This window comes from Lithobates pipiens, unplaced genomic scaffold, assembly GCF_037356315.1.
Source record: "Lithobates pipiens isolate NorthernLeopardFrog02 unplaced genomic scaffold, aLitPip1_a1.2 Scaffold_1, whole genome shotgun sequence".
In the NCBI taxonomy this organism is placed as follows: domain Eukaryota; kingdom Metazoa; phylum Chordata; class Amphibia; order Anura; family Ranidae; genus Lithobates; species Lithobates pipiens.
In genome coordinates, this window is record NW_027507685.1 from 91,623,598 (window position 1) to 91,648,858 (window position 25,261).

General features: G+C 50.9%; 1 protein-coding gene across 2 annotated transcripts in view; it reads right to left on the reverse strand.

Moving 5' to 3' along the window:
- NHSL2 (NHS like 2) overlaps window positions 1-22,966 on the reverse strand; it is a 407,780-nt gene extending 384,814 nt beyond the window's left edge. Inside the window, exon 1 of one of the 2 annotated variants that reach the window (XM_077465163.1) lies at window positions 22,135-22,963. In XM_077465163.1, the coding sequence (XP_077321289.1) occupies window positions 22,135-22,648 (514 nt within the window). In that variant the 5' untranslated portion in view covers window positions 22,649-22,963. Of the gene's footprint in view, window positions 1-22,134 lie in introns of both variants that reach the window. The other variant, XM_077465164.1, reaches the window with a different exon arrangement.
- Window positions 22,967-25,261: the final 2,295 nt, after the last annotated feature.

Sequence of the window (25,261 nt, forward strand, 5' to 3'; positions counted from 1 at the left end):
GTCAGTAGAGCAGAGGACGGTGTCAGTACAGCAGTGGATGGTGTCAGTAGAGAAGTAAATGGTGTCAGTAGAGCAGTAAATGGTGTCAGTAGAGCAGTAAACGGTGTCAGTAGGGCAGTAAATGGTGTCAGTAGGGCAGTAAATGGTGTCAGTAGAGCAGTAAACGGTGTCAGTAGGGCAGTAAACGGTGTCAGTAGGGCAGAAAACTGTGTCAGTAGGGCAGAAAACGGTGTCAGTAGACCAGAGGACGGTGTCAGTAGAGCAGTAAATGGTGTCAGTAAAGCAGTGGACAGTGTCAGTAGAGCAGCGGACAGTGTCAGTAGAGCAGCAGACAGTGTCAGTAGGGCAGGCAGTAGATAGTGTCAGTAGGGCAGTAAATGGTGTCAGTAAAGCAGTGGACGGTGTCAGTAGGGCAGAGGACGGTGTCAGTAGAGCAGAAGACCGTGTCAGTAGCGCAGTAAATGGTGTCAGTAGAGCAGTGGGCGGTGTCAATAGAGCAGTAAATGGTGTCAGTAGAGCAGTGGACAGTGTCAGTAGGGCAGTGGACAGTGTCAGTAGGGCAGTAAATGGTGTCAGTAGAGCAGTGGACAGTGTCAGTAGGGCAGTAAATGGTGTCAGTAGAGCAGTGGACGGTGTCAGTAGAGCAGTGTAGAAGTAAATGGTGTCAGTGGAGCAGTAAATGGTGTCAGTAGAGCAGAGGACGGTGTCAGTAGGGCAGAGGACGGTGTCAGTAGAGCAGTGGACGGTGTCAGTAGGGCAGAGGTTGGTGTCAGTAGGGCAGTGGATGGTGTCAGTAGGGCAGAGGACGGTGTCAGTAGGGCAGAGGACGGTGTCAGTAGAGCAGTGGACGGTGTCAGTAGGGCAGAGGACGGTGTCAGTAGGGCAGAGCACGGTGTCAGTAGGGCAGTGGACGGTGTCAGTAGAGCAGTGGTTGGTGTCAGTAGAGCAGTGGACAGTGTCAGTAGGGCAGGCAGTAGACAGTGTCAGTAGGGCAGTAAACGGTGTCAGTAGAGCAGTGCACGGTGTCAATAGAGCAGTAAATGGTGTCAGTAGAGCAGTGGACAGGGTCAGTAGGGCAGTGGACAGTGTCAGTAGGGCAGTAAATGGTGTCAGTAGAGCAGTGGACAGGGTCAGTAGGGCAGTGGACAGTGTCAGTAGGGCAGTAAATGGTGTCAGTAGAGCAGTGGACGGTGTCAGTAGGGCAGTAAATGGGGTCAGTAGAGCAGTGGACGGTGTCAGTAGAGCAGTGGAGCAGTAAATGGTGTCAATGGAGCAGTAAATGGTGTCAGTAGAGCAGAGGACGGTGTCAGTAGAGCAGAGGACGGTGTCAGTAGAGCACAGGACGGTGTCAGTAGAGAAGTAAATGGTGTCAGTAGAGCAGTAAATGGTGTCAGCAGAGCAGTGGATGGTGTCAGTAGAGCAGTGGACAGGGTCAGTAGGGCAGTGGACAGTGTCAGTAGGGCAGTAAATGGTGTCAGTAGAGCAGTGGACGGTGTCAGTAGGGCAGTAAATGGTGTCAGTAGAGCAGTGGTCGGTGTCAGTAGAGCAGTGGAGCAGTAAATGGTGTCAGTAGAGCAGAGGACGGTGTCAGTAGAGAAGTAAATGGTGTCAGTAGAGCAGTAAATGGTGTCAGTAGAGCAGTAAATGGTGTCAGCAGAGCAGTGGATGGTGTCAGTAGAGCAGTAAACGGTGTCAGTAGGGCAGTAAATGGTGTCAGTAGGGCAGTAAATGGTGTCAGTAGACCAGAGGACGGTGTCAGTAGAGAGGTAAATGGTGTCAGTAGAGCAGTAAATGGTGTCAGTAGGACAGTGGACGGTGTCAGTAGGGCAGAGAACGGTGTCAGTAGGGCAGAGGACGGTGTCAGTAGGGAAGAGGACGGTGTCAGTAGGGAAGAGGATGGTGTCAGTAGAGCAGTGGATGTTGTCAGTAGGGCAGAGGACGGTGTCAGTAGGGCAGAGGACGGTGTCAGTAGGGCAGAGGACGGTGTCAGTAGGGAAGAGGACGGTGTCAGTAGGGAAGAGGACGGTGTCAGTAGGGAAGAGGACGGTGTCAGTAGAGCAGTGGACGGTGTCAGTAGAGCAGTAAACGGTGTCAGTAGGGCAGTAAACGGTGTCAGTAGACCTGAGGACGGTGTCAGTAGAGCAGTAAATGATGTCAGTAGAGCAGTGGACGGTGTCAGTAGAGCAGTGGACGGTGTCAGTAGAGCAGTAAATGGTGTCAGTAGGGCAGTAAATGGTGTCAGTAGGGCAGAAAATTGTGTCAGTAGACCAGAGGACGGTGTCAGTAGAGCAGTAAATGGTGTCAGTAGGACAGTGGACGGTGTCAGTAGGGTAGAGAACGGTGTCAGTAGGGCAGAGGATGGTGTCAGTAGGGAAGAGGACGGTGTCAGTAGGGAAGAGGACAGTGTCAGTAGAGCAGTGGATGGTGTCAGTAGAGCAGTGGATGGTGTCAGTAGGGCAGAGGACGGTGTCAGTAGGGCAGAGGACGGTGTCAGTAGGGCAGAGGACGGTGTCAGTAGGGAAGAGGACGGTGTCAGTAGAGCAGTGGATGGTATCAGTAGGGCAGAGGACGGTGTGACCCGGTGAGAACTGTATATATGGATGCTGTCTGGGGAGTGGAGAACAGTATATATGGGGGGCCTGTATATATGGATAGTGTATGGAGGGGGGTGTATGTATAGTGTATGGGGGGGAGGGGGGTGTGTAAATGGTGTCAGTAGAGCAGTGGACGGTGTCAGTAGAGCAGTAAGCGGTGTCAGTAGGGATGTAAACAGTGTCAGTAGGGTAGTAAATGGTGTCAGTAGAGCAATAAATGGTGTCAGTAGGGCAGTAAATGGTGTCAGTAGGGCAGTAGATGGTGTCAGTAGAGCAGTGGACGGTGTCAGTAGGGCAGTGGACGGTGTCAGTAGAGAAGAGGACGGTGTCAGTAGGGCAGAGGACGGTGTCAGTAGGGAAGAGGACGGTGTCAGTAGAGCAGTGGACGGTGTCAGTAGAGCAGAGGACGCTGTCAGTAGGGCAGAGGACGGTGTCAGTAGGGCAGAGAACGGTGTCAGTAGAGCAGAGGACGGTGTCAGTAGGGCAGAGGACGGTGTCAGTAGAGCAGCGGACGGTGTCAGTAGGGCAGAGGACGGTGTCAGTAGGGCAGAGGACGGTGTCAGTAGAGCAGAGGACGGTGTCAGTAGGGCAGAGGACGGTGTGCAGTGGACGGTGTCAGTAGGGCAGTGGACGGTGTCAGTAGAGCAGTGGACGGTGTCAGTAGGGCAGAGGACGGTGTCAGTAGAGCAGTGGACGGTGTCAGTAGGGCAGAGGACGGTGTCAGTAGGGCAGAGGACGGTGTCAGTAGGGAAGAGGACGGTGTCAGTAGAGCAGTGGATGGTGTCAGTAGAGCAGTGGACGGTGTCAGTAGGACAGAGGACCGTGTCAGTAGAGCAGTGGACGGTGTCAGTAGGGCAGAGGACGGTGTCAGTAGAGCAGTGGATGGTGTCAATAGGGCAGAGGACAGTGTCAGTAGAGCAGTGGACGGTGTCAGTAGGGCAGAGGAAGGTGTCAGTAGAGTAGAGGACGGTGTCAGTAGGGCAGTAAATGGTGTCAGTAGGGCAGTAAATGGTGTCAGTAGGGCAGCGGGCGGTGTCAGTAGGGCAGAGCACGGTGTCAGTAGGGTAGAGGACGGTGTCAGTAGAGCAGAGAACGTTGTCAGTAGGGCAGAGGACGGTGTCAGTAGGGAAGAGGACGGTGTCAGTAGAGCAGCTGACGGTGTCAGTAGGGCAGTGGACGGTGTCAGAAGGGCAGAAGATGGTGTCAGTAGGGCAGAGGACGGTGTCAGTAGGGCAGAGGACGGTGTCAGTAGAGCAGTGGACGGTGTCAGTAGGGCAGTGGACCGTGTCAGTAGGGCAGAAGACGGTGTCAGTAGGGCAGAGGACGGTGTCAGTAGAGCAGAGGACGGTGTCAGTAGAGCAGTGGACGGTGTCAGTAGGGCAGAGGACGGTGTCAGTAGAGCAGTGGACGGTGTCAGTAGGGCAGAGGACGGTGTCAGTAGGGCAAAGGACGGTGTCAGTAGAGCAGAGGACGTTGTCAGTAGGGCAGTGGACGGTGTCAGTGGGGCAGAGGACGGTGTCAGTAGAGCAGCGGACGGTGTCAGTAGGGCAGAGGACGGTGTCAGAAGGGCAGAGGACGGTGTCAGTAGGGCAGAGGACGGTGTCAGTAGAGCAGAGGACATTGTCAGTAGGGCAGAGGACGGTGTCAGTGGAGCAGTGGTTGGTGTCAGTAGAGCAGTGGACGGTGTCAGTAGGGCAGGCAGTAGACAGTGTCAGTAGGGCAGTAAACGGTGTCAGTAGAGCAGTGGACGGTGTCAATAGAGCAGTAAATGGTGTCAGTAGAGCAGTGGACAGGGTCAGTAGGGCAGTGGACAGTGTCAGTAGGGCAGTAAATGGTGTCAGTAGAGCAGTGGACAGGGTCAGTAGGGCAGTGGACAGTGTCAGTAGGGCAGTAAATGGTGTCAGTAGAGCAGTGGACGGTGTCAGTAGGGCAGTAAATGGTGTCAGTAGAGCAGTGGACGGTGTCAGTAGAGCAGTCGAGCAGTAAATGGTGTCAATGGAGCAGTAAATGGTGTCAGTAGAGCAGAGGACGATGTCAGTAGAGCAGAGGACGGTGTCAGTAGAGCAGAGGACGGTGTCAGTAGAGCAGAGGACGGTGTCAGCAGAGCAGTGGATGGTGTAAGTAGAGCAGTAAACGGTGTCAGTAGGGCAGTAAATGGTGTCAGTAGGGCAGTAAATGGTGTCAGTAGACCAGAGGATGGTGTCAGAGAGGTAAATGGTGTCAGTAGAGCAGTAAATGGTGTCAGTAGGACAGTGGACGGTGTCAGTAGGGAAGAGAACGGTGTCAGTAGGGCAGAGGACGGTGTCAGTAGGGAAGAGGACGGTGTCAGTAGGGAAGAGGACGGTGTCAGTAGGGAAGAGGATGGTGTCAGTAGAGCAGTGAATGTTGTCAGTAGGGCAGAGGACGGTGTCAGTAGGGCAGAGGACGGTGTCAGTAGGGCAGAGGACGGTGTCAGTAGGGAAGAGGACGGTGTCAGTAGGGAAGAGGACGGTGTCAGTAGGGAAGAGGACGGTGTCAGTAGAGCAGTGGACGGTGTCAGTAGAGCAGTAAACGGTGTCAGTAGGGCAGTAAACGGTGTCAGTAGGGCAGTAAATGGCGTCAGTAGACCTGAGGACGGTGTCAGTAGAGCAGTAAATGATGTCAGTAGAGCAGTGGACGGTGTCAGTAGAGCAGTGGACGGTGTCAGTAGAGTAGTAAATGGTGTCAGTAGGGCAGTAAATGGTGTCAGTAGGGCAGAAAATGGTGTCAGTAGACCAGAGGACGGTGTCAGTAGAGCAGTAAATGGTGTCAGTAGGACAGTGGACGGTGTCAGTAGGGTAGAGAACGGTGTCAGTAGGGCAGAGGATGGTGTCAGTAGGGAAGAGGATGGTGTCAGTAGGGAAGAGGATGGTGTCAGTAGGGAAGAGGACAGTGTCAGTAGAGCAGTGGATGGTGTCAGTTGGGCAGAGGACGGTGTCACCCGGTGAGAACTGTATATATGGATGCTGTCTGGGGAGTCGAGAACAGTATATATGGGGGGCCTGTATATATGGATAGTGTATGGAGGGGGGTGTATGTATAGTGTATGGGGGGGAGGGGGGTGTGTAAATGGTGTCAGTAGAGCAGTGGACGGTGTCAATAGAGCAGTAAGCGGTGTTAGTAGGGATGTAAACCGTGTCAGTAGGGTAGTAAATGGTGTCAGTAGAGCAATAAATGGTGTCAGTAGGGCAGTAAATGGTGTCAGTAGGGCAGTAAATGGTGTCAGTAGAGCAGTGGACGGTGTCAGTAGGGCAGTGGACGGTGTCAGTAGAGCAGAGGACGGTGTCAGTAGGGCAGAGGGCGGTGTCAGTAGGGAAGAGGACGGTGTCAGTAGGGTAGTGGACGGTGTCAGTAGAGCAGAGGACGCTGTCAGTAGGGCAGAGAACGGTGTCAGTAGGGCAGAGAACGGTGTCAGTAGAGCAGAGGACGGTGTCAGTAGGGCCGAGGACGGTGTCAGTAGGGCAGAGGATGGTGTCAGTAGAGCAGCGGACGGTGTCAGTAGGGCAGAGGACGGTGTCAGTATGGCAGAGGATGGTGTCAGTAGAGCAGAGGACGGTGTCAGTAGGGCAGAGGACGGTGTGAGTAGGGCAGAGGACGGTGTCAGTAGAGCAGTGGACGGTGTCAGTAGGGCAGTGGACGGTGTCAGTAGAGCAGTGGACGGTGTCAGTAGAGCAGTGGACGGTGTCAGTAGGGCAGAGGACGGTGTCAGTAGGGCAGAGGACGGTGTCAGTAGAGAAGTGGATGGTGTCAGTAGAGCAGTAAATGGTGTCAGTAGAGCAGTGGACGGTGTCAGTAGAGCAGTGGAGCAGTAAATGGTGTCAATGGAGCAGTAAATGGTGTCAGTAGAGCAGAGGACGATGTCAGTAGAGCAGAGGACGGTGTCAGTAGAGCAGAGGACGGTGTCAGTAGAGCAGAGGACGGTGTCAGCAGAGCAGTGGACGGTGTCAGTAGAGCAGTAAACGGTGTCAGTAGGGCAGTAAATGGTGTCAGTAGGGCAGTAAATGGTGTCAGTAGACCAGAGGACGGTGTCAGAGAGGTAAATGGTGTCAGTAGAGCAGTAAATGGTGTCAGTAGGACAGTGGACGGTGTCAGTAGGGCAGAGAACGGTGTCAGTAGGGCAGAGGACGGTGTCAGTAGGGAAGAGGACGGTGTCAGTAGGGAAGAGGACGATGTCAGTAGGGAAGAGGATGGTGTCAGTAGAGCAGTGGATGTTGTCAGTAGGGCAGAGGACGGTGTCAGTAGGGCAGAGGACGGTGTCAGTAGGGAAGAGGACGGTGTCAGTAGGGAAGAGGACGGTGTCAGTAGGGCAGTGGACGGTGTCAGTAGAGCAGAGGACGCTGTCAGTAGGGCAGAGAACGGTGTCAGTAGGGCAGAGGATGGTGTCAGTAGAGCAGAGGACGGTGTCAGTAGGGCCGAGGACGGTGTCAGTAGGGCAGAGGATGGTGTCAGTAGAGCAGCGGACGGTGTCAGTAGGGCAGAGGACGGTGTCAGTATGGCAGAGGATGGTGTCAGTAGAGCAGAGGACGGTGTCAGTAGGGCAGAGGACGGTGTGAGTAGGGCAGAGGACGGTGTCAGTAGAGCAGTGGACGGTGTCAGTAGGGCAGTGGACGGTGTCAGTAGAGCAGTGGACGGTGTCAGTAGAGCAGTGGACGGTGTCAGTAGGGCAGAGGACGGTGTCAGTAGGGCAGAGGACGGTGTCAGTAGAGCAGTGGATGGTGTCAGTAGAGCAGTAAATGGTGTCAGTAGAGCAGTGGACGGTGTCAGTAGAGCAGTGGAGCAGTAAATGGTGTCAATGGAGCAGTAAATGGTGTCAGTAGAGCAGAGGACGATGTCAGTAGAGCAGAGGACGGTGTCAGTAGAGCAGAGGACGGTGTCAGCAGAGCAGTGGACGGTGTCAGTAGAGCAGTAAACGGTGTCAGTAGGGCAGTAAATGGTGTCAGTAGGGCAGTAAATGGTGTCAGTAGACCAGAGGACGGTGTCAGAGAGGTAAATGGTGTCAGTAGAGCAGTAAATGGTGTCAGTAGGACAGTGGACGGTGTCAGTAGGGCAGAGAACGGTGTCAGTAGGGCAGAGGACGGTGTCAGTAGGGAAGAGGACGGTGTCAGTAGGGAAGAGGACGATGTCAGTAGGGAAGAGGATGGTGTCAGTAGAGCAGTGGATGTTGTCAGTAGGGCAGAGGACGGTGTCAGTAGGGCAGAGGACGGTGTCAGTAGGGAAGAGGACAGTGTCAGTAGGGAAGAGGACGGTGTCAGTAGGGAAGAGGACGGTGTCAGTAGAGCAGTGGACGGTGTCAGTAGAGCAGTAAACGGTGTCAGTAGGGCAGTAAACGGTGTCAGTAGGGCCGTAAATGGTGTCAGTAGACCTGAGGACGGTGTCAGTAGAGCAGTAAATGATGTCAGTAGAGCAGTGGACGGTGTCAGTAGAGCAGTGGACGGTGTCAGTAGAGTAGTAAATGGTGTCAGTAGGGCAGTAAATGGTGTAAGTAGGGCAGAAAATGGTGTCAGTAGACCAGAGGACGGTGTCAGTAGAGCAGTAAATGGTGTCAGTAGGACAGTGGACGGTGTCAGTAGGGTAGAGAACGGTGTCAGTAGGGCAGAGGACGGTGTCAGTAGGGAAGAGGATGGTGTCAGTAGGGAAGAGGATGTTGTCAGTAGGGAAGAGGATGGTGTTAGTAGGGAAAAGGACGGTGTCAGTAGAGCAGTGGATGGTGTCAGTAGAGCAGTGGACGGTGTCAGTAGGGCAGTGGACGGTGTCAGTAGAGCAGTGGATGGTATCAGTAGGGCAGAGGATGGTGTCACCCGGTGAGAACTGTATATATGGATGCTGTCTGGGGAGTCGAGAACAGTATATATGGGGGGCCTGTATATATGGATTGTGTATGGAGAGGGGTGTATGTATAGTGTATGGGGGGGAGGGGGGGTGTAAATGGTGTCAGTAGAGCAGTGGACGGTGTCAATAGAGCAGTAAGCGGTGTTAGTAGGGATGTAAACCGTGTCAGTAGGGTAGTAAATGGTGTCAGTAGAGCAATAAATGGTGTCAGTAGGGCAGTAAATAAGGTCAGTAGGGCAGTAAATGGTGTCAGTAGAGCAGTGGACGGTGTCAGTAGGGCAGTGGACGGTGTCAGTAGAGCAGAGGACGGTGTCAGTAGGGCAGAGGACGGTGTCAGTAGGGAAGAGGACGGTGTCAGTAGGGCAGTGGACGGTGTCAGTAGAGCAGAGGACGCTGTCAGTACGGCAGAGGACGGTGTCAGTAGGGCAGAGAACGGTGTCAGTAGAGCAGAGGACGGTGTCAGTAGGGCAGAGGACGGTGTCAGTAGGGCAGAGGACGGTGTCAGTAGGGCAGAGGACGGTGTCAGTAGGGCAGAGGACGGTGTCAGTAGAGCAGTGGACGATGTCAGTAGGGCAGAGGACGGTGTCAGTAGGGCAGAGGAAGGTGTCAGTAGAGCAGAGGACGGTGTCAGTAGGGCAGTAAATGGTGTCAGTAGGGCAGCGGACGGTGTCAGTAGGGCAGAGCACGGTGTCAGTAGGGTAGAGGACGGTGTCAGTAGAGCAGAGAACGTTGTCAGTAGGGCAGAGGACGGTGTCAGTAGGGCAGAGGACGGTGTCAGTAGGGCAGAGGACGGTGTCAGTAGAGCAGCTGACGGTGTCAGTAGGGCAGAGGACGGTGTCAGAAGGGCAGAAGATGGTGTCAGTAGGGCAGAGGACGGTGTCAGTAGGGCAGAGGACGGTGTCAGTAGAGCAGTGGACGGTGTCAGTAGGGCAGTGGACCGTGTCAGTAGGGCAGAAGACGGTGTCAGTAGGGCAGAGGACGGTGTCAGTAGAGCAGAGGACGGTGTCAGTAGAGCAGTGGACGGTGTCAGTAGGGCAGAGGATGGTGTCAGTAGAGCAGTGGACGGTGTCAGTAGGGCAGAGGACGGTGTCAGTAGGGCAAAGGACGGTGTCAGTAGAGCAGAGGACGTTGTCAGTAGGGCAGTGGACGGTGTCAGTGGGGCAGAGGATGGTGTCAGTAGAGCAGCGGACGGTGTCAGTAGGGCAGAGGACGGTGTCAGTAGGGCAGAGGACGGTGTCAGTAGGGCAGAGGACGGTGTCAGTAGAGCAGAGGACGTTGTCAGTAGGGCAGAGGACGGTGTCAGTAGAGCAGTGGTTGGTGTCAGTAGAGCAGTGGACGGTGTCAGTAGGGCAGGCAGTAGACAGTGTCAGTAGGGCAGTAAACGGTGTCAGTAGAGCAGTGGACGGTGTCAATAGAGCAGTAAATGGTGTCAGTAGAGAAGTGGACAGGGTCAGTAGGGCAGTGGACAGTGTCAGTAGGGCAGTAAATGGTGTCAGTAGAGCAGTGGACAGGGTCAGTAGGGCAATGGACAGTGTCAGTAGGGCAGTAAATGGTGTCAGTAGAGCAGTGGACGGTGTCAGTAGGGCAGTAAATGGTGTCAGTAGAGCAGTGGACGGTGTCAGTAAAGCAGTGGAGCAGTAAATGGTGTCAGTAGAGCAGAGGACGATGTCAGTAGAGCAGAGGACGGTGTCAGTAGAGCAGAGGACGGTGTCAGTAGAGCAGAGGACGGTGTCAGCAGAGCAGTGGATGGTGTCAGTAGAGCAGTAAACGGTGTCAGTAGGGCAGTAAATGGTGTCAGTAGGGCAGTAAATGGTGTCAGTAGACCAGAGGACGGTGTCAGAGAGGTAAATGGTGTCAGTAGAGCAGTAAATGGTGTCAGTAGGACAGTGGACGGTGTCAGTAGGGCAGAGAACGGTGTCAGTAGGGCAGAGGACGGTGTCAGTAGGGAAGAGGACGGTGTCAGTAGGGAAGAGGATGGTGTCAGTAGGGAAGAGGATGGTGTCAGTAGGGCAGAGGACGGTGTCAGTAGGGCAGAGGACGGTGTCAGTAGGGAAGAGGACTGTCAGGAAAGGTTCCCTCCGCTGGTAATATCAATCATTTGGCATGCAGTACTGCGATCCACCAGCAGGTGTCTCCTGCTGGAATTATGTCATCTTTAGTCCGCAGTACTGGTGTCCACCAGCGGAGGGATCCTGGCAGTATGGAGCAGGTATTGCCCTCTGCAGTCAGGCGTCACATGACTGACAGCAGCCATTATAAATACCCGGCAAGTTCATATACACTTCGCCTTGGTATTGTCCTTGAGCCCTGACCTGCAGCCTGTTTGATACCTGATACCTGATACCTGATACCTGATACCTGATACCTGATACCTGATACCTGATACCTGATACCTGATACCTGATACCTGATACCTGATACCTGCATCCCTGCATCCTGTACCTGTTCCCTTCTCCTTGTCCCCCCATCTGCTGACCTCCTATTTATGACCCCGGCCTGGCTTGACTACGATTCCGGTACTCCCTTTTGTTACATATACTGGTTTATTTACTTATCTTCACTGTTTGGTTGTTCTCTTAGTTCGTATTGGTGGTGTGTTCACATTTATATGCGTTTGCTTAATAAATTTACCTTCACTTATTTGTGTCTGGTTCACTTTGTCGCAGTCACACAGTTCTGGTCACATCTGGTTCATGACAGAATACCAAGGCCATTCCTGACCAGAAGTGGCTGCACAGGGGAACCATTTGCTTCAGTTGGGTTGCAAACATGAATGCTGATGAGATCATTTATCTTTCTCTGCTGGCATCTGAGAGTGGTGATTATTGCCGCCAGGCTTTGAAAGGATGGTCTAGTGACCAGTTGTTTGCAGCTATGCGTTTGGCTCACTCCCTGGTTGATCAGGGTTATATATTGTTTGAGGAGGTGCAGCCTTTGATAAAGATCTGTACTGAGCTAGCCCTGCCCTGTATCCCAGATGGCCGTGATGATTTCACTCCTCCTTTTGATATGAATCAGGTTGTATCTTTAGTATGGCTTTTTGAAGATGATCCTTCTGATTTTTGTGAGCACTACTCAGCCTGTTCCCCACAGGTGATTGCTGAGTGCATTGTATCTGCTCAGTCTTTTGTTAGACAGGGAGGCTTAAAACTTCAGTTTGTACAACCCTTACTTTCAGCATGGTCTGACATGGTGCAATCAGCCCCAGCCAAACAATCCACCTCTGCCATCAGATATGAGCCTACCCAAAAGTATGTTTCCCCATCAGCCATGTCAACCTCAGTTGCAGCCCAGTACACGCTGCTCCCAACCAAATACTCCTATCCAGTCTCTGCTCCCTGTACTTACCCTGCATTCAACTAACCTGCCTCCTCTCCGCTGTCTACAAACCCACAAGTTCTTTCCCCAGCTACTGGTACCTCTTCTCTGCCATATCACAATCCTCCTTTCCAGTCTGCTGCACCCCTTATTTACAGTCCTGCAGTCACCTACAGAGCTTCAGTAGCTAAGCCAAAGAAAAAGCGAAAGTTTTTCCCAACCAAAATGATCTTACCATTAACCCAACCTGCCTCTACACCCACCAATCTGTCCCAGCCCGGAGTGCCAGAGCCAGAGCTCCAGCCTGACGCCTTCCAGCCTGACGTCCCGGCCTTCCAGTCTGACGCCTTCCAGCCTGACGTCCCGGCCTTCCAGCCAGACGCCTTCCAGCCTGACGTCCCGGCCTTCCAGCCAGACGCCTTCCAGCCTGACGTCCCGGCCTTCCAGCCAGACGCCTTCCAGCCTGACGTCCCGGCCTTCCAGCCAGACGCCTTCCAGCCTGACGTCCCGGCCTTCCAGCCAGACGCCTTCCAGCCTGACGTCCCGGCCTTCCAGCCAGACGCCTTCCAGCCTGACGTCCCGGCCTTCCTTCCAGCCTTACGTCCCGGCCTTCCTTCCAGCCTGACGTCCCGGCCTTCCTTCCAGCCTGACGTCCCGGCCTTCCTGCCAGACGCCTTCCAGCCTGACGTCCCGGCCTTCCAGCCAGACGCCTTCCAGCCTGACGTCCCGGCCTTCCAGCCAGACGCCTTCCAGCCTGACGTCCCGGCCTTCCAGCCAGACGCCTTCCAGCCTGACGTCCCGGCCTTCCAGCCAGACGCCTTCCAGCCTGACGTCCCGGCCTTCCAGCCAGACGCCTTCCAGCCTGACGTCCCGGCCTTCCAGCCAGACGCCTTCCAGCCTGACGTCCCGGCCTTCCAGCCAGACGCCTTCCAGCCTGACGTCCCGGCCTTCCAGCCAGACGCCTTCCAGCCTGACGTCCCGGCCTTCCAGCCAGACGCCTTCCAGCCTGACGTCCCGGCCTTCCAGCCAGACGCCTTCCAGCCTGACGTCCCGGCCTTCCAGCCAGACGCCTTCCAGCCTGACGTCCCGGCCTTCCAGCCAGACGCCTTCCAGCCTGACGTCCCGGCCTTCCAGCCAGACGCCTTCCAGCCTGACGTCCCGGCCTTCCAGCCAGACGCCTTCCAGCCTGACGTCCCGGCCTTCCAGCCAGACGCCTTCCAGCCTGACGTCCCGGCCTTCCAGCCAGACGCCTTCCAGCCTGACGTCCCGGCCTTCCAGCCAGACGCCTTCCAGCCTGACGTCCCGGCCTTCCAGCCAGACGCCTTCCAGCCTGACGTCCCGGCCTTCCAGCCAGACGCCTTCCAGCCTGACGTCCCGGCCTTCCAGCCAGACGCCTTCCAGCCTGACGTCCCGGCCTTCCAGCCAGACGCCTTCCAGCCTGACGTCCCGGCCTTCCAGCCTGACGCCTTCCAGCTTGACGTCCCGGCCTTCCAGCCTGACGCCTTCCAGTCTGACGCCCCGGCCTCCCAGTCTGATGCCTCCCAGTCTGACGCCCCGGCCTCCCAGTCTGACGCCCCGGCCTCCCAGTCTGACGCCCCGGCCTCCCAGTCTGACGCCCCGGCCTCCCAGTCTGACGCCCTGGCCTCCCAGTCTGACGCCCCGGCCTCCCAGTCTGATGCCCCGGCCTTCCAGTCTGACGCCTTCCAGCCTGACGCCCCGGCCTTCCAGTCTGACGCCTTCCAGTCTGACGCCCCGGCCTTCCAGTCTGACGCCTTCCAGTCTGACGCCCCGGCCTCCCAGTCTGATGCCTCCCAGTCTGACGCCCCGGCCTCCCAGTCTGACGCCCCGGCCTCCCAGTCTGACGCCCCGGCCTCCCAGTCTGATGCCTTCCAGTCTGATGTCCCGGCCTCGCAGTCTGATTCCTTCCAGTCTGATGTCCCGGCCTCGCAGTCTGATTCCTTCCAGTCTGATGTCCCGGCCTCGCGGTCCGATTCCTTCCAGTCTGATGTCCCGGCCTCGCGGTCCGATTCCTTCCAGTCTGATGTCCCGGCCTCGCGGTCCGATTCCTTCCAGTCTGATGTCCCGGCCTCGCGGTCCGATTCCTTCCAGTCTGATGTCCCGGCCTCGCGGTCCGATTCCTTCCAGTCTGATGTCCCGGCCTCGCGGTCCGACTCCTTCCAGTCTGATGTCCCGGCCTCGCGGTCCGACGCCTTCCAGTCTGATGTCCCGGCCTCGCGGTCCGACGCCTTCCAGTCTGATGTCCCGGCCTCGCGGTCCGACGCCTTCCAGTCTGATGTCCCGGCCTCGCGGTCCGACGCCTTCCAGTCTGATGTCCCGGCCTCGCGGTCCGACGCCTTCCAGTCTGATGTCCCGGCCTCGCGGTCCGACGCCTTCCAGTCTGATGTCCCGGCCTCGCGGTCCGACGCCTTCCAGTCTGATGTCCCGGCCTCGCGGTCCGACGCCTTCCAGTCTGATGTCCCGGCCTCGCGGTCCGACGCCTTCCAGTCTGATGTCCCGGCCTCGCGGTCCGACGCCTTCCAGTCTGATGTCCCGGCCTCGCGGTCCGACGCCTTCCAGTCTGATGTCCCGGCCTCGCGGTCCGACGCCTTCCAGTCTGATGTCCCGGCCTCGCGGTCCGACGCCTTCCAGTCTGATGTCCCGGCCTCGCGGTCCGACGCCTTCCAGTCTGATGTCCCGGCCTTGCGGTCCGACGCCTTCCATTCTGATGTGCCTGCTGTCCAACCTGATGTGCCCGCCTTCCAGCCTGATGTGCCGCTGCCCGCCTTCCAGCCTGACGGTCCGATATGGTTCTGTCTGCTGCCCTGCTTGAAGTGTCCATTACCCAACCTAATGAGACTTTGCCCATAGCCCAGCTTGACGCAGTGAACTTTCCCCAACAACTGCTAGTTGGAGCGTCCGGAGGTCGCTCCTTTGAGGGGGGGTACTGTCAGGAAAGGTTCCCTCCGCTGGTAATATCAATCATTTGGCATGCAGTACTGCGATCCACCAGCAGGTGTCTCCTGCTGGAATTATGTCATCTTTGGTCCGCAGTACTGGTGTCCACCAGCGGAGGGATCCTGGCAGTATGCAGCAGGTATTGCCCTCTGCAGTCAGGCGTCACATGACTGACAGCAGCCATTATAAATACCCGGCAAGTTCATATACACTTCGCCTTGGTATTGTCCTTGAGCCCTGACCTGCAGCCTGTTTGATACCTGATACCTGATACCTGATACCTGCATCCTGCCTCCTGTACCTGTTCCCTTCTCCTTGTCCCCCCATCTGCTGACCTCCTATTTATGACCCCGGCCTGGCTTGACTACGATTCCGGTACTCCCTTTTGTTACATATACTGGTTTATTTACTTATCTTCACTGTTTGGTTGTTCTCTTAGTTCTTATTGGTGGTGTGTTCACATTTATATGCGTTTGCTTAATAAATTTACCTTCACTTATTTGTGTCTGGTTCACTTTGTCGCAGTCACACAGTTCTGGTCACATCTGGTTCATGACAAGGACAGTGTCAGTAGGGAAGAGGACGGTGTCAGTAGGGAAGAGGACTGTGTCAGTAGAGCAGTGGATGGTGTCAGTAGGGCAGTAAACGGTGTCAGTAGGGCAGTAAACGGTGTCAATAGGGCAGTAAATGGTGTCAGTAGACTTGAGGACGGTGTCAGTAGAGCAGTAAATGATGTCAGTAGAGCAGTGGACGGTGTCAGTAGGGCAGTAAATGGTGTCAGTAGGGCAGAAAATGGTGTCAGTAGGGCAGAAAATGGTGTCAGTAGACCAGAGGACGGTGTCAGTAGAGCAGTAAATGGTGTCAGTAGGACAGTGGACAGTGTCAGTAGGGCAGAGGATGGTGTCAGTAGGGCAGAGGATGGTGTCAGTAGGGCAGAGGATGGTGTCAGTAGGGAAGAGGATGGTGTCAGTAGGGAAGAGGATGGTGTCCAGTAGGGAAGAGGACGGTGTCAGTAGAGCAGTGGATGGTGTCAGTAGGGCAGAGGACGGTGTCAGTAGAGCAGTGGATGGTATCAGTAGGGCAGAGGACGGTGTCACCCGGTGAGAACTGTATATATGGATGCTGTCTGGGGAGTGGAGAACAGTATATATGGGGGCCTGTATATATGGATAGTGTATGGAGGGGGGTGTATGTATAGTGTATGGGGGGGAGGGGGGGTGTAAATGGTGTCAGTAGAGCAGTGGACGGTGTCAATAGAGCAGTAAGCGGTGTTAGTAGGGATGTAAACCGTGTCAGTAGGGTAGTAAATGGTGTCAGTAGGGCAGTAAATGGTGTCAGTAGAGCAGTGGACGGTGTCAGTAGGGCAGTGGAAGGTGTCAGTAGAGCAGAGGACGGTGTCAGTAGAGCAGAGGACGGTGTCAGTAGGGCAGAGGACGGTGTCAGTAGGGCAGAGGACGGTGTCAGTAGGGCAGAGGACGGTGTCAGTAGAGCAGAGGACGGTGTCAGTAGGGCAGAGGACGGTGTCAGTAGGGCAGAGGACGGTGTCAGTAGGGCAGAGGACGGTGTCAGTAGGGCAGAGGACGGTGTCAGTAGGGCAGTGGACGGTGTCAGTAGGGCAGAGGACGGTGTCAGTAGGGCAGAGGACGGTGTCAGTAGGGCAGTGGACGGTGTCAGTAGAGCAGAGGACGGTGTCAGTAGGGCAGAGGACGGTGTCAGTAGGGCAGAGGACGGTGTCAGTAGGGCAGAGGACGGTGTCAGTAGGGCAGAGGACGGTGTCAGTAGGGCAGAGGACGGTGTCAGTAGGGCAGAGGACGGTGTCAGTAGGGCAGTGGACGGTGTCAGTAGAGCAGTGGACGGTGTCAGTAGGACAGAGGACGGTGTCAGTAGGACAGAGGACGGTGTCAGTAGGACAGAGGACGGTGTCAGTAGGGCAGAGGACGGTGTCAGTAGGGCAGAGGACGGTGTCAGTAGGGCAGAGGACGGTGTCAGTAGGGCAGTAAATGGTGTCAGTAGGGCAGTAAATGGTGTCAGTAGGGCAGAGGACGGTGTCAGTAGAGCAGAGGACGTTGTCAGTAGGGCAGAGGACGTTGTCAGTAGGGCAGAGGACGGTGTCAGTAGGGCAGAGGACGGTGTCAGTAGGGCAGAGGACGGTGTCAGAAAGGGCAGAGGACGGTGTCAGAAGGGCAGAAGATGGTGTCAGTAGGGCAGAGGACGGTGTCAGTAGAGCAGTGGACGGTGTCAGTAGGGCAGAGGACGGTGTCAGTAGGGCAGAGGACGGTGTCAGTAGGGCAGAGGACGGTGTCAGTAGGGCAGAGGACGGTGTCAGTAGGGCAGAGGACGGTGTCAGTAGAGCAGAGGACGGTGTCAGTAGGGCAGAGGACGTTGTCAGTAGAGCAGAGGACGTTGTCAGTAGAGCAGAGGACGTTGTCAGTAGGGCAGAGGACGGTGTCAGTAGAGCAGTGGACGGTGTCAGTAGGGTAGAGGACGGGGTCAGCAGGGCAGTGGACATGTCAGTAGGGCAGAGGACAGTGTCAGTAGAGCAGTGGATGGTGTCAGTAGAGCAGTAAATGGTGTGAGTAGAGCAGTGCACGGTGTCAGTAGAGCAGTAAACGGTGTCAATAGGGCAGTAAACGGTGTCAGTAGGGCGGTAAATGGTGTCAGTAGAGCAGTGGACGGTGTCAGTAGAGCAGTGGGGGGAGGGGGTGTATGGTGGGGGGGAGGAGAGGTGAGAGTACTTTGAAAACCTGACAATGGAAAAACTTACCTTACAAGCTTGGCTGCAGTCCCAGCGCGATCTCTGCACACATTCCAGAGCAGCAGGGAATGGGGAGGCTCCGCCCACCTCCTTGTCCCTTCTACAGCCAGCCAGAGGATTGGAGGAGAGCACCATGGAGGCTCCGCCCACCTCCTTGTCCCTTCTGCAGCCAGCCAGGGGATTGGAGGAGAGCACCATGGAGGCTCCGCCTTTGCCTCTGTGTCCCGACTCCCATCCTGTACTCAGAGTCTCAGACAGCTAAACAGGAGCAGAAATTAATAAGCGCTACACCGCTGTGGACCCCGAAATTGAGGAGACTCGGCCGCGCAGGAAGGGAGCCACTGACGGGTCTGAAATGAATAATGTGCCCGGGTCTCAGGTGGTCAGAGACCCGGGGAAAAGGTTTCAAAACCCGTACTGTCCGGGTGAATCCCGGACAGGTGGCAACCATGCATGCGAGGGGGGGGGGCTTTACTTTATTATATATTACTATAAATTATTATTTATTTTGTTTGTTTATTTATTTATTTTTTACACTGTCTCTTTAATATTTTTTTTTTTTTTTTATTCCTTTATTTATTGTTTTGTTTTTTACATTGTCCCTTTAAAAAAATGTCATCACTTTTATTCCTATCACAAGAGATCTAAACATCCTTTGCAACAGAAATAAGAATGACAGGTCCTCTTTATGGAGAGATCTGGGGTTTAAAGACCCCACATCTCTCCTCTACCACTAAAAGCAAAAAAAAAAAAAATGTTTTTTGATCTTTTTATTTAATAAAAAAAAAAAAAAAAAAAAAAGGCCTTGTTTACTTGAGACTGGAACTGGAAGTGACATCACTCCGGTCCTCCTAAGCCAGGGGTTAGGCAACCTGGGGGCCCCAGCTGTTGCAGAACTACAAGTCCCATCACATCTCTGGGAGTAATTCCAACTGCCAGCCTTGCAATGCCTCATAGGAAATGCAGTTCCACAACAGCTGGAGGGCCTTAGGTTGCCCACGCCTGTCCTAGGCCATAGAGCTAAGGGGGAGGCCATCATTCCTTTGTTCATCTCTATGCCCAGCTACCCGCCAGTGCCGGATCGGACCCAGAGCTACAGATTGGCCAGCTAAGCCAGGGAAACCCTTCCCGTCGCTTCTAAAAGTGATCCAACAGCAAACGCGTTGCTTGGACCATTTTTTTTTAGAAAGACCGGCACCTGGGGGGAAAAAAATACATGGTTTTGGCATCTAGCTGCAGCCATAACCTGGGTATTTCATGCATTTTCCCGGTTAGACGGTCAGTAAGTGGTAGAACTGAAGGCAAGTCTTTTTTTTAATTATTTGGACAGAATAAAGAAGGGTTATAACCCCTGCCAGGTTTATCTTTTTAGCCATCTGTGTCCCCATTGGGGAGATTTTCCTTCACGTCCTGTCCCGTAGTCACACAGGAAGTGATAGGAAAGGCAAGACCTGTAAGCATTACTGAACTGCAACAGAGAAAAATCAGATCTCCGTTCCTGCCAAACAGGGCTGCTCTGTGTAGCAGAGCTGTGTAAATCTCAGGACTGGATGGACACCAATACAAATCCGTTGGCAGGAAAGATGCCCCCCGTATATGTATTTAGCTGCTTGCCTATAGCTTGGCTTTACATTGGAATTGGTTGTTTTTAGTGAAGAAGCAAGCCTTGCCTTCTGTGGTGTTATTGCTGAATTTTGTTTCCTGTTCTAGGCACAAATCCCCATTGGTTTAATTGTAGTACAAAACGAAAACAGCAGGATATTTATATTGGAGCCCCTTTTTTTCTGGATGAGTGTTTCCACCCGTTCTGTTCATGCCCGGCCCTCTATCATTGAGAGTGTGGGAACTTGGGTCTGTGCCTCTGCTCAGCGCAATCTGCAGATTCCACAGATGTCTTGAATATACAATTGTTGATGTACCAGCAGCAGCATGGGATCTTATTTATCTACTGATTTCCCCGGGGGGCTCATAAAACACAAGAGCTGCCTTCTTCAGGATTACCAGCATAAAAAAAGTTAAAAATAAGCATGACCTAACTATGTAGAATGGTACTGGATTTATGTTGGGATATGTAATTGGATCTATGCTGGGGTATGTAACTTAATCTTGGGGTATATAACTGGATCCATGTTGGGGTAACTGGACCTTGTTGGGGTATGTAATTGGATCTATGTTGGGGTATGAAACTGGATCTATGTTGGGGTCTGTAAGTGAATCTATGTTGGTGTATGTAATTGGATCTATGTTGGGGTATGTAACTGGATCTATGTTGGGGTATGTAACTGGATCTATGTTGGAATATGTAACTGGATCTATGTTGGGGTATGTAACTGGATCTATGTTGGGGTATGTAACTGGATCTATGTTGGGGTATGTAATTTAATCTCGGGGTATGTAACTGGATCCATGTTGGGGTGTGTAACTGGATCTGCATTGGGGTAACTGGATCAATGTTGGGGTAGGTAACTGGATCTTATTTGGGTGTGTAACTATATCTTGTTGGGGCATGTAACTGGATCTGTGTTGGGTAAGTAATTGGATCTATGTTGGAGTGAGTAACGGGATCCTGACGGTGGTATGTAACTGGATCTGTGTTGGGTAAGTAATTGGATCTATGTTGGGGTGAGTAACTGGATCCTGCCAGGGTATGTAACTGGATCTGTGTTGGGGTAACTGGATCTTGTTGGGGTAGGTAACTCGATCTGTGTTGGCGTAACTGGATCCTGGTGGGGTATGTAATATTATCTATGTTTGGGTAGGTAACTGGATCTACATTGGGGTAGGTAACTGGATCTTGTTTAGGTATGTCATTTGATCTTGTTGGGGTATACAATTGGGTCTTTCTGGAGTATAAAATCAGGACTTGTTGGGTATTTAACTGGATCATGTTGGGGATTGTAAATGGAACTTATGGAGGTATAAAACTGGATATTGCAGAGGCATGTTACTGAATTTTGTAGGTGTGTAACTGGATCTTGTTGGAGTGTAACTGCATTCTGTTGTTGTATATAACTAGATCCTGTTGTGGTATATAACTGGATCTTGTTGGGGTATGCAGCTGGATGCGTTGCTGCGGTACGGAAATGGATTATGTTTGGGGGTTTGTAACTGGATCTGGCTAGGCTGTGTTACTGGATCTTATTAGGGAATGTAACTAGATCTTGTTGAGGTACATTATGTAACTGAATCTACATTGGGACATGTAACTGGATCAAGTTTAGGTATGTAACTGGATCAAGTTTAGGTATGTAACTGGATCTTGTTGGGGTAAGCAATTGGTTTATGTTAGGGGTTGTGTAACTGGATCTTATTGGGGTGTGTAACTGGGTCTTATTGGGGTGTGTAAGTGGCTCCTGTTGCCGTAACTGGATCTTATTGGGGTGTGTAACTGGATCCTGTTGCGGTTACTGGATCTTATTGGGGTGTGTAACTGGATCCTGTTGGATTATGTAATAACTGGATCTTATTGGGGTATGTAACTGGATCTTTTTGGGGGTATGTAACTGACTATGTTGGGGTTTGTGCTCTTAGCTCTTAGGTTATATAAGTGGATCGTGTTGGGCTACGCAATTGTTGAGTATGCAACTGGATCTTGTTGGGGTGTGTAACTGGAACTTGGGGGTGTGTAACTAGATTTTATTGGGGTACGTAACTGGATCTTGCTGGGGCAAGTAGCTGGATTTTGCTGAGGTATGTAACTAGATCTTGCTGGGGTAGGCAACTGAATATTGTTGGGGTATGCAGCTAGATCTACTAGATCTTGTTGGAGTGTGTACCTGGATCTAATATTGAGTAATTGTAACAAAATCTGATCCTCCATGTAAAATAGGACCCTGTTTAATTATTTTAGTCCAAATAAGGACCTGTGTCAATGGGCTTTTCTTACAAGTCCATGGGAACACAAAATTGATCTGAAGCAGGTGAAATGTAGGTCAGGAGGAGATCAACTGCAGTTCATGTGCACTTGTCAATGAAATATGAATGACCTCAGAAGCCTCTTTAACTGAGGCCATCGACACAAGGCCAAAGCTGGCCAACGCAAGCTTTGGGCTCTGAGAGACAACAGGTAGTTAAACTTGCTGAAGGATCGGCGGTTGAACTGAGGCAAATAGCTCTACATGTGCTGTAGCGTCTTCTGCTTCTTAAGGAGCTACTGAGCAGCACAGGCTACAATACTCATGGAGCCTTCTACAATGGTCCAACCCCTGTCCTTCGGTAATCTTCTTTTCAGACACTCAGGTCAGGTTTCTTTACGGTGACAACAGTAGACTATGCCTGTGTAATGTGGGTTGAAATGCCCATTTGTAGTCTCCATCGGAAGACCATGGGAACACAAGAACCAACCAATCAACAGGAAGCGCCTGAACCAGGACATTCATGGTAGGATCATCAGGGATCCTACATGGCTTATATGACTCTAGTGATCAGGTTTATATAATTGTACTGCCATGGCACAAGAATAGATAAATGTACCTACAGCATGTTTATGATGCAGTGCACGGCAATGCTTGATAGCATGCCTTGCTGTTTGCTACATAGGAGCCACATTGGCTTAGTACACTGGGGTGTCATTCAACGTAATGTAACGTGAGCTGTAGTAACAGCTACAGTATTATTTGGCCCTTAGTCATCTTACATAGAACATAGACAAGGAATAACATTTACCTTTAGCAAGAGGTGGGTTCTGACCTGGTGTCCAGCGCTGAGTGCTCTTGCAGAATTCCCAGTACACATCTCCTGTTCGCTGGTTCAAAGAGACAATACGATTCTCTATTGACTGTAACTGATCCTCCAACTCCTCGAAGAGTGACAGTGACAAGCGACTTAAATCTGACATCTGAAGGATCAGATTGACCAAGTAACGTATACAAACGTCCTTAAATTCCTGCACCTGAATAGAGCTCCTCTGTAAAATTGGAAGGGCCTTCCAAGGGACAAGACATCCTTTCCGTGTCTGGTCAAGGTAAAGGTTGTCCCAGCTACAAGGCTTAAGATATCTGGTGGGGCATTGCGTGTTTCCATGATTGTCTCCTTCACTTGCCATTAACCAGTTTCCATAGTCTCTTTGCAGGCCCGGTCTACCGGTGGTAACATTTTGGGGGTCAACAAATATCTGTAGACCACGCTGTGCATTTCCCCAGGGGGATTGTGGTCTGATGGATCGTTTAGAGAAAGGCATCAGGTGCTCAAAAAATTTAGGCCACCATGACCATTCAACAGCAAATAAAGAAAGCTATTCAACTTGGATATTCTATTTCAAATGCAGATTTCAATATACAACTTGCCGAGTTCATAATGCAAGGAATTGCATGAATTGGAACAGGAAAAAGTTCTATAATAGACTTTGGTCCTAAAATCTGGAAGCCTTGGTCAAATCTCCACCAGAAACTCTATCTTGTCCTCTGTGTTGCCTGTTTCGCTGGGTTGCAACAAAAAACAAATCTAAACATCGCACAGCAGTTTCTTTCTCAAGGACAGGGCTGGGAAGAGGTGGATTTGCTGAATCTCAGTCATGAAACTGTTGATATCCCCAATGGACATGAACTCCACCTTCTGTATTTTCCACTAACCCGTTCAAACCCAGAAAAGGCTCAATATTCTGCTTCCTTTCACTGGACTTATCGGAGGAGAGGCTTTGTTTTTTTACTGATAGTTTTGGGGGTCTGTGGTATAGATGTGTAATGGATGTTATAATATAAATAAAGAGGCTGACAAAAAATTGTTTTATAAAAGAAAATAACAAAACTGAAAGTAGATGTAAACTGGATGGCAGGAACTTTGCTACATTGTGTGTCTTAAAAAACACACAGTAAAATAGGACAATATATATAAACATATATAAACAACAACAACAAATAATAATGTATAAGTAACAATTTGCTAAATTATACACAATTAGACAATAATAAACAAAATATGCGTGACAAATTAATGATAAATTATACAGCGTGATAAACAATTATACAATAAATAATAATGTATAGATTACTAAATTTTAAATAAATTAGACTGCGTAATAAACAATCAGACAATAAATAAAAATGTATAAGCAACAAAATGAATAATAAATTAGACTGTGTAATAAACAATCATAAATAAATAATACTGTATAAGTATCAAATTAATAATAAATTATACAGTGTGATAAACAATCATAAATAAATAATAATGTATAGGTAACAAAATGAATAATAAATTAGACTGCGTAATAAACAAGCATACAATAAATAATACTGTATAGGTAACAAAATGTTTATTATGCAGTCTAATTTATTATTCATTTTGTTACCTATACATTATTATTAATTGTCTTATTGTTTATTACACAGTCCAATTTATTATTAATTTTGATACCTATACAGTATTATTTATTGTATGATTGTTTATTACACCGTCTAATTTATTATCCAATCATACAATAAATAATAATGTATCGTTATCAAAATGAATAATAAATTAGACTGTGTAATAAACAATAAAACAATAAATAATAATGTATAGATACTAATAATGTATAGCTAACAAAATGAATAATAAATTAGACTGCGTAATAAACAGACAATAAATAATAATGTATAGATAACAAAATGAAAAATAAATTAGACTGCGTAATAAACAATCAGACAATAAATAATACTGTATAGGTATCAAAATAAATAATAAATTAGATTATTAATAAACAATCAGACAATAAATAATAATGTATAGGTAACAAAATGAATAATAAATTAGACTGCATAATGAATAATGTCTAGGTAATAACATTATAAAAATTTATACTGTGTAATAAACATTTACACAACAAACAACAAACAATAAACAATGTATAGGTAACAAAATTAACAATAAATTGTACTGAGTAAAAGAAAAAAAAGGAATCAATAAATAATGTATATGTAACAAATTAATAATACAGGGGTCTCCAAACTTTCTAAACAAAGGGATCGTCCTTTATGGGGCCGTACTGTAGCCATTGGAAGTAGAAAAGATCCCAACATAAGTGGGGGGAAAAATAATGCCCTATCATTTGTTTCAGTGGAAGTAATTGTGCCCCATCATTGGTGTCATTGGGCCCCATTACTGTTCTCATTGGGAGGAATAGTGCCCTATTACTGGTGTCAGTGGAGGGAATATGGCCCCCAAGGGCTGAATAAAAGCAAGCAAAGAGCCACATCTGGCCTCTGGGTCACAGTTTGGAGACCACTTGCATATCATAAACAATTAGACAATAAATACCGTATTTATCGGTGTATAGCACGCACTTTTTTCCCCCTTGAAATCAGGCGTGGCTGGGAGTGACAGAGCGTTGGGTACACAGGAGATCGCGGCTCTGTGTAATTCAGCGGCGCTCGCTCCTCCTCTTCTCTCAGAGATAGCAGGGATAATCCAATACTGGCAAGGCTGCAATGATGGGAAAGATGAGGCTGCAGGTGGGCACTGAGCAGGGTGCATTGTTGGTCAATTTAATGGCTGCAGGTGGGCACTGAGCAGGGAGCATTGATGGGCAATTTATAGGCTGCTGATGGACACTGAGCAGGGTGAATTGTTGTGAAGTTTAATGGCTGCAGATGGGCACTGAGCTGGGTGCACTGATGAGCTGTGACCTTAATTTTGCTTCAAAGTTTTTATTTAAAATGTAAGGTTTTTTTTTTCCTTAAACTTCCCTCCTAAAATTGTGATGTGTGTTATACACTGATAAATACGGTAATAATTATTAGTTGTTTTTTTTTTTTTTTTTTATAATAACATCCAGATTTTCATCTTTTGATTTTTTTTTTTCTTTAATGCTCAT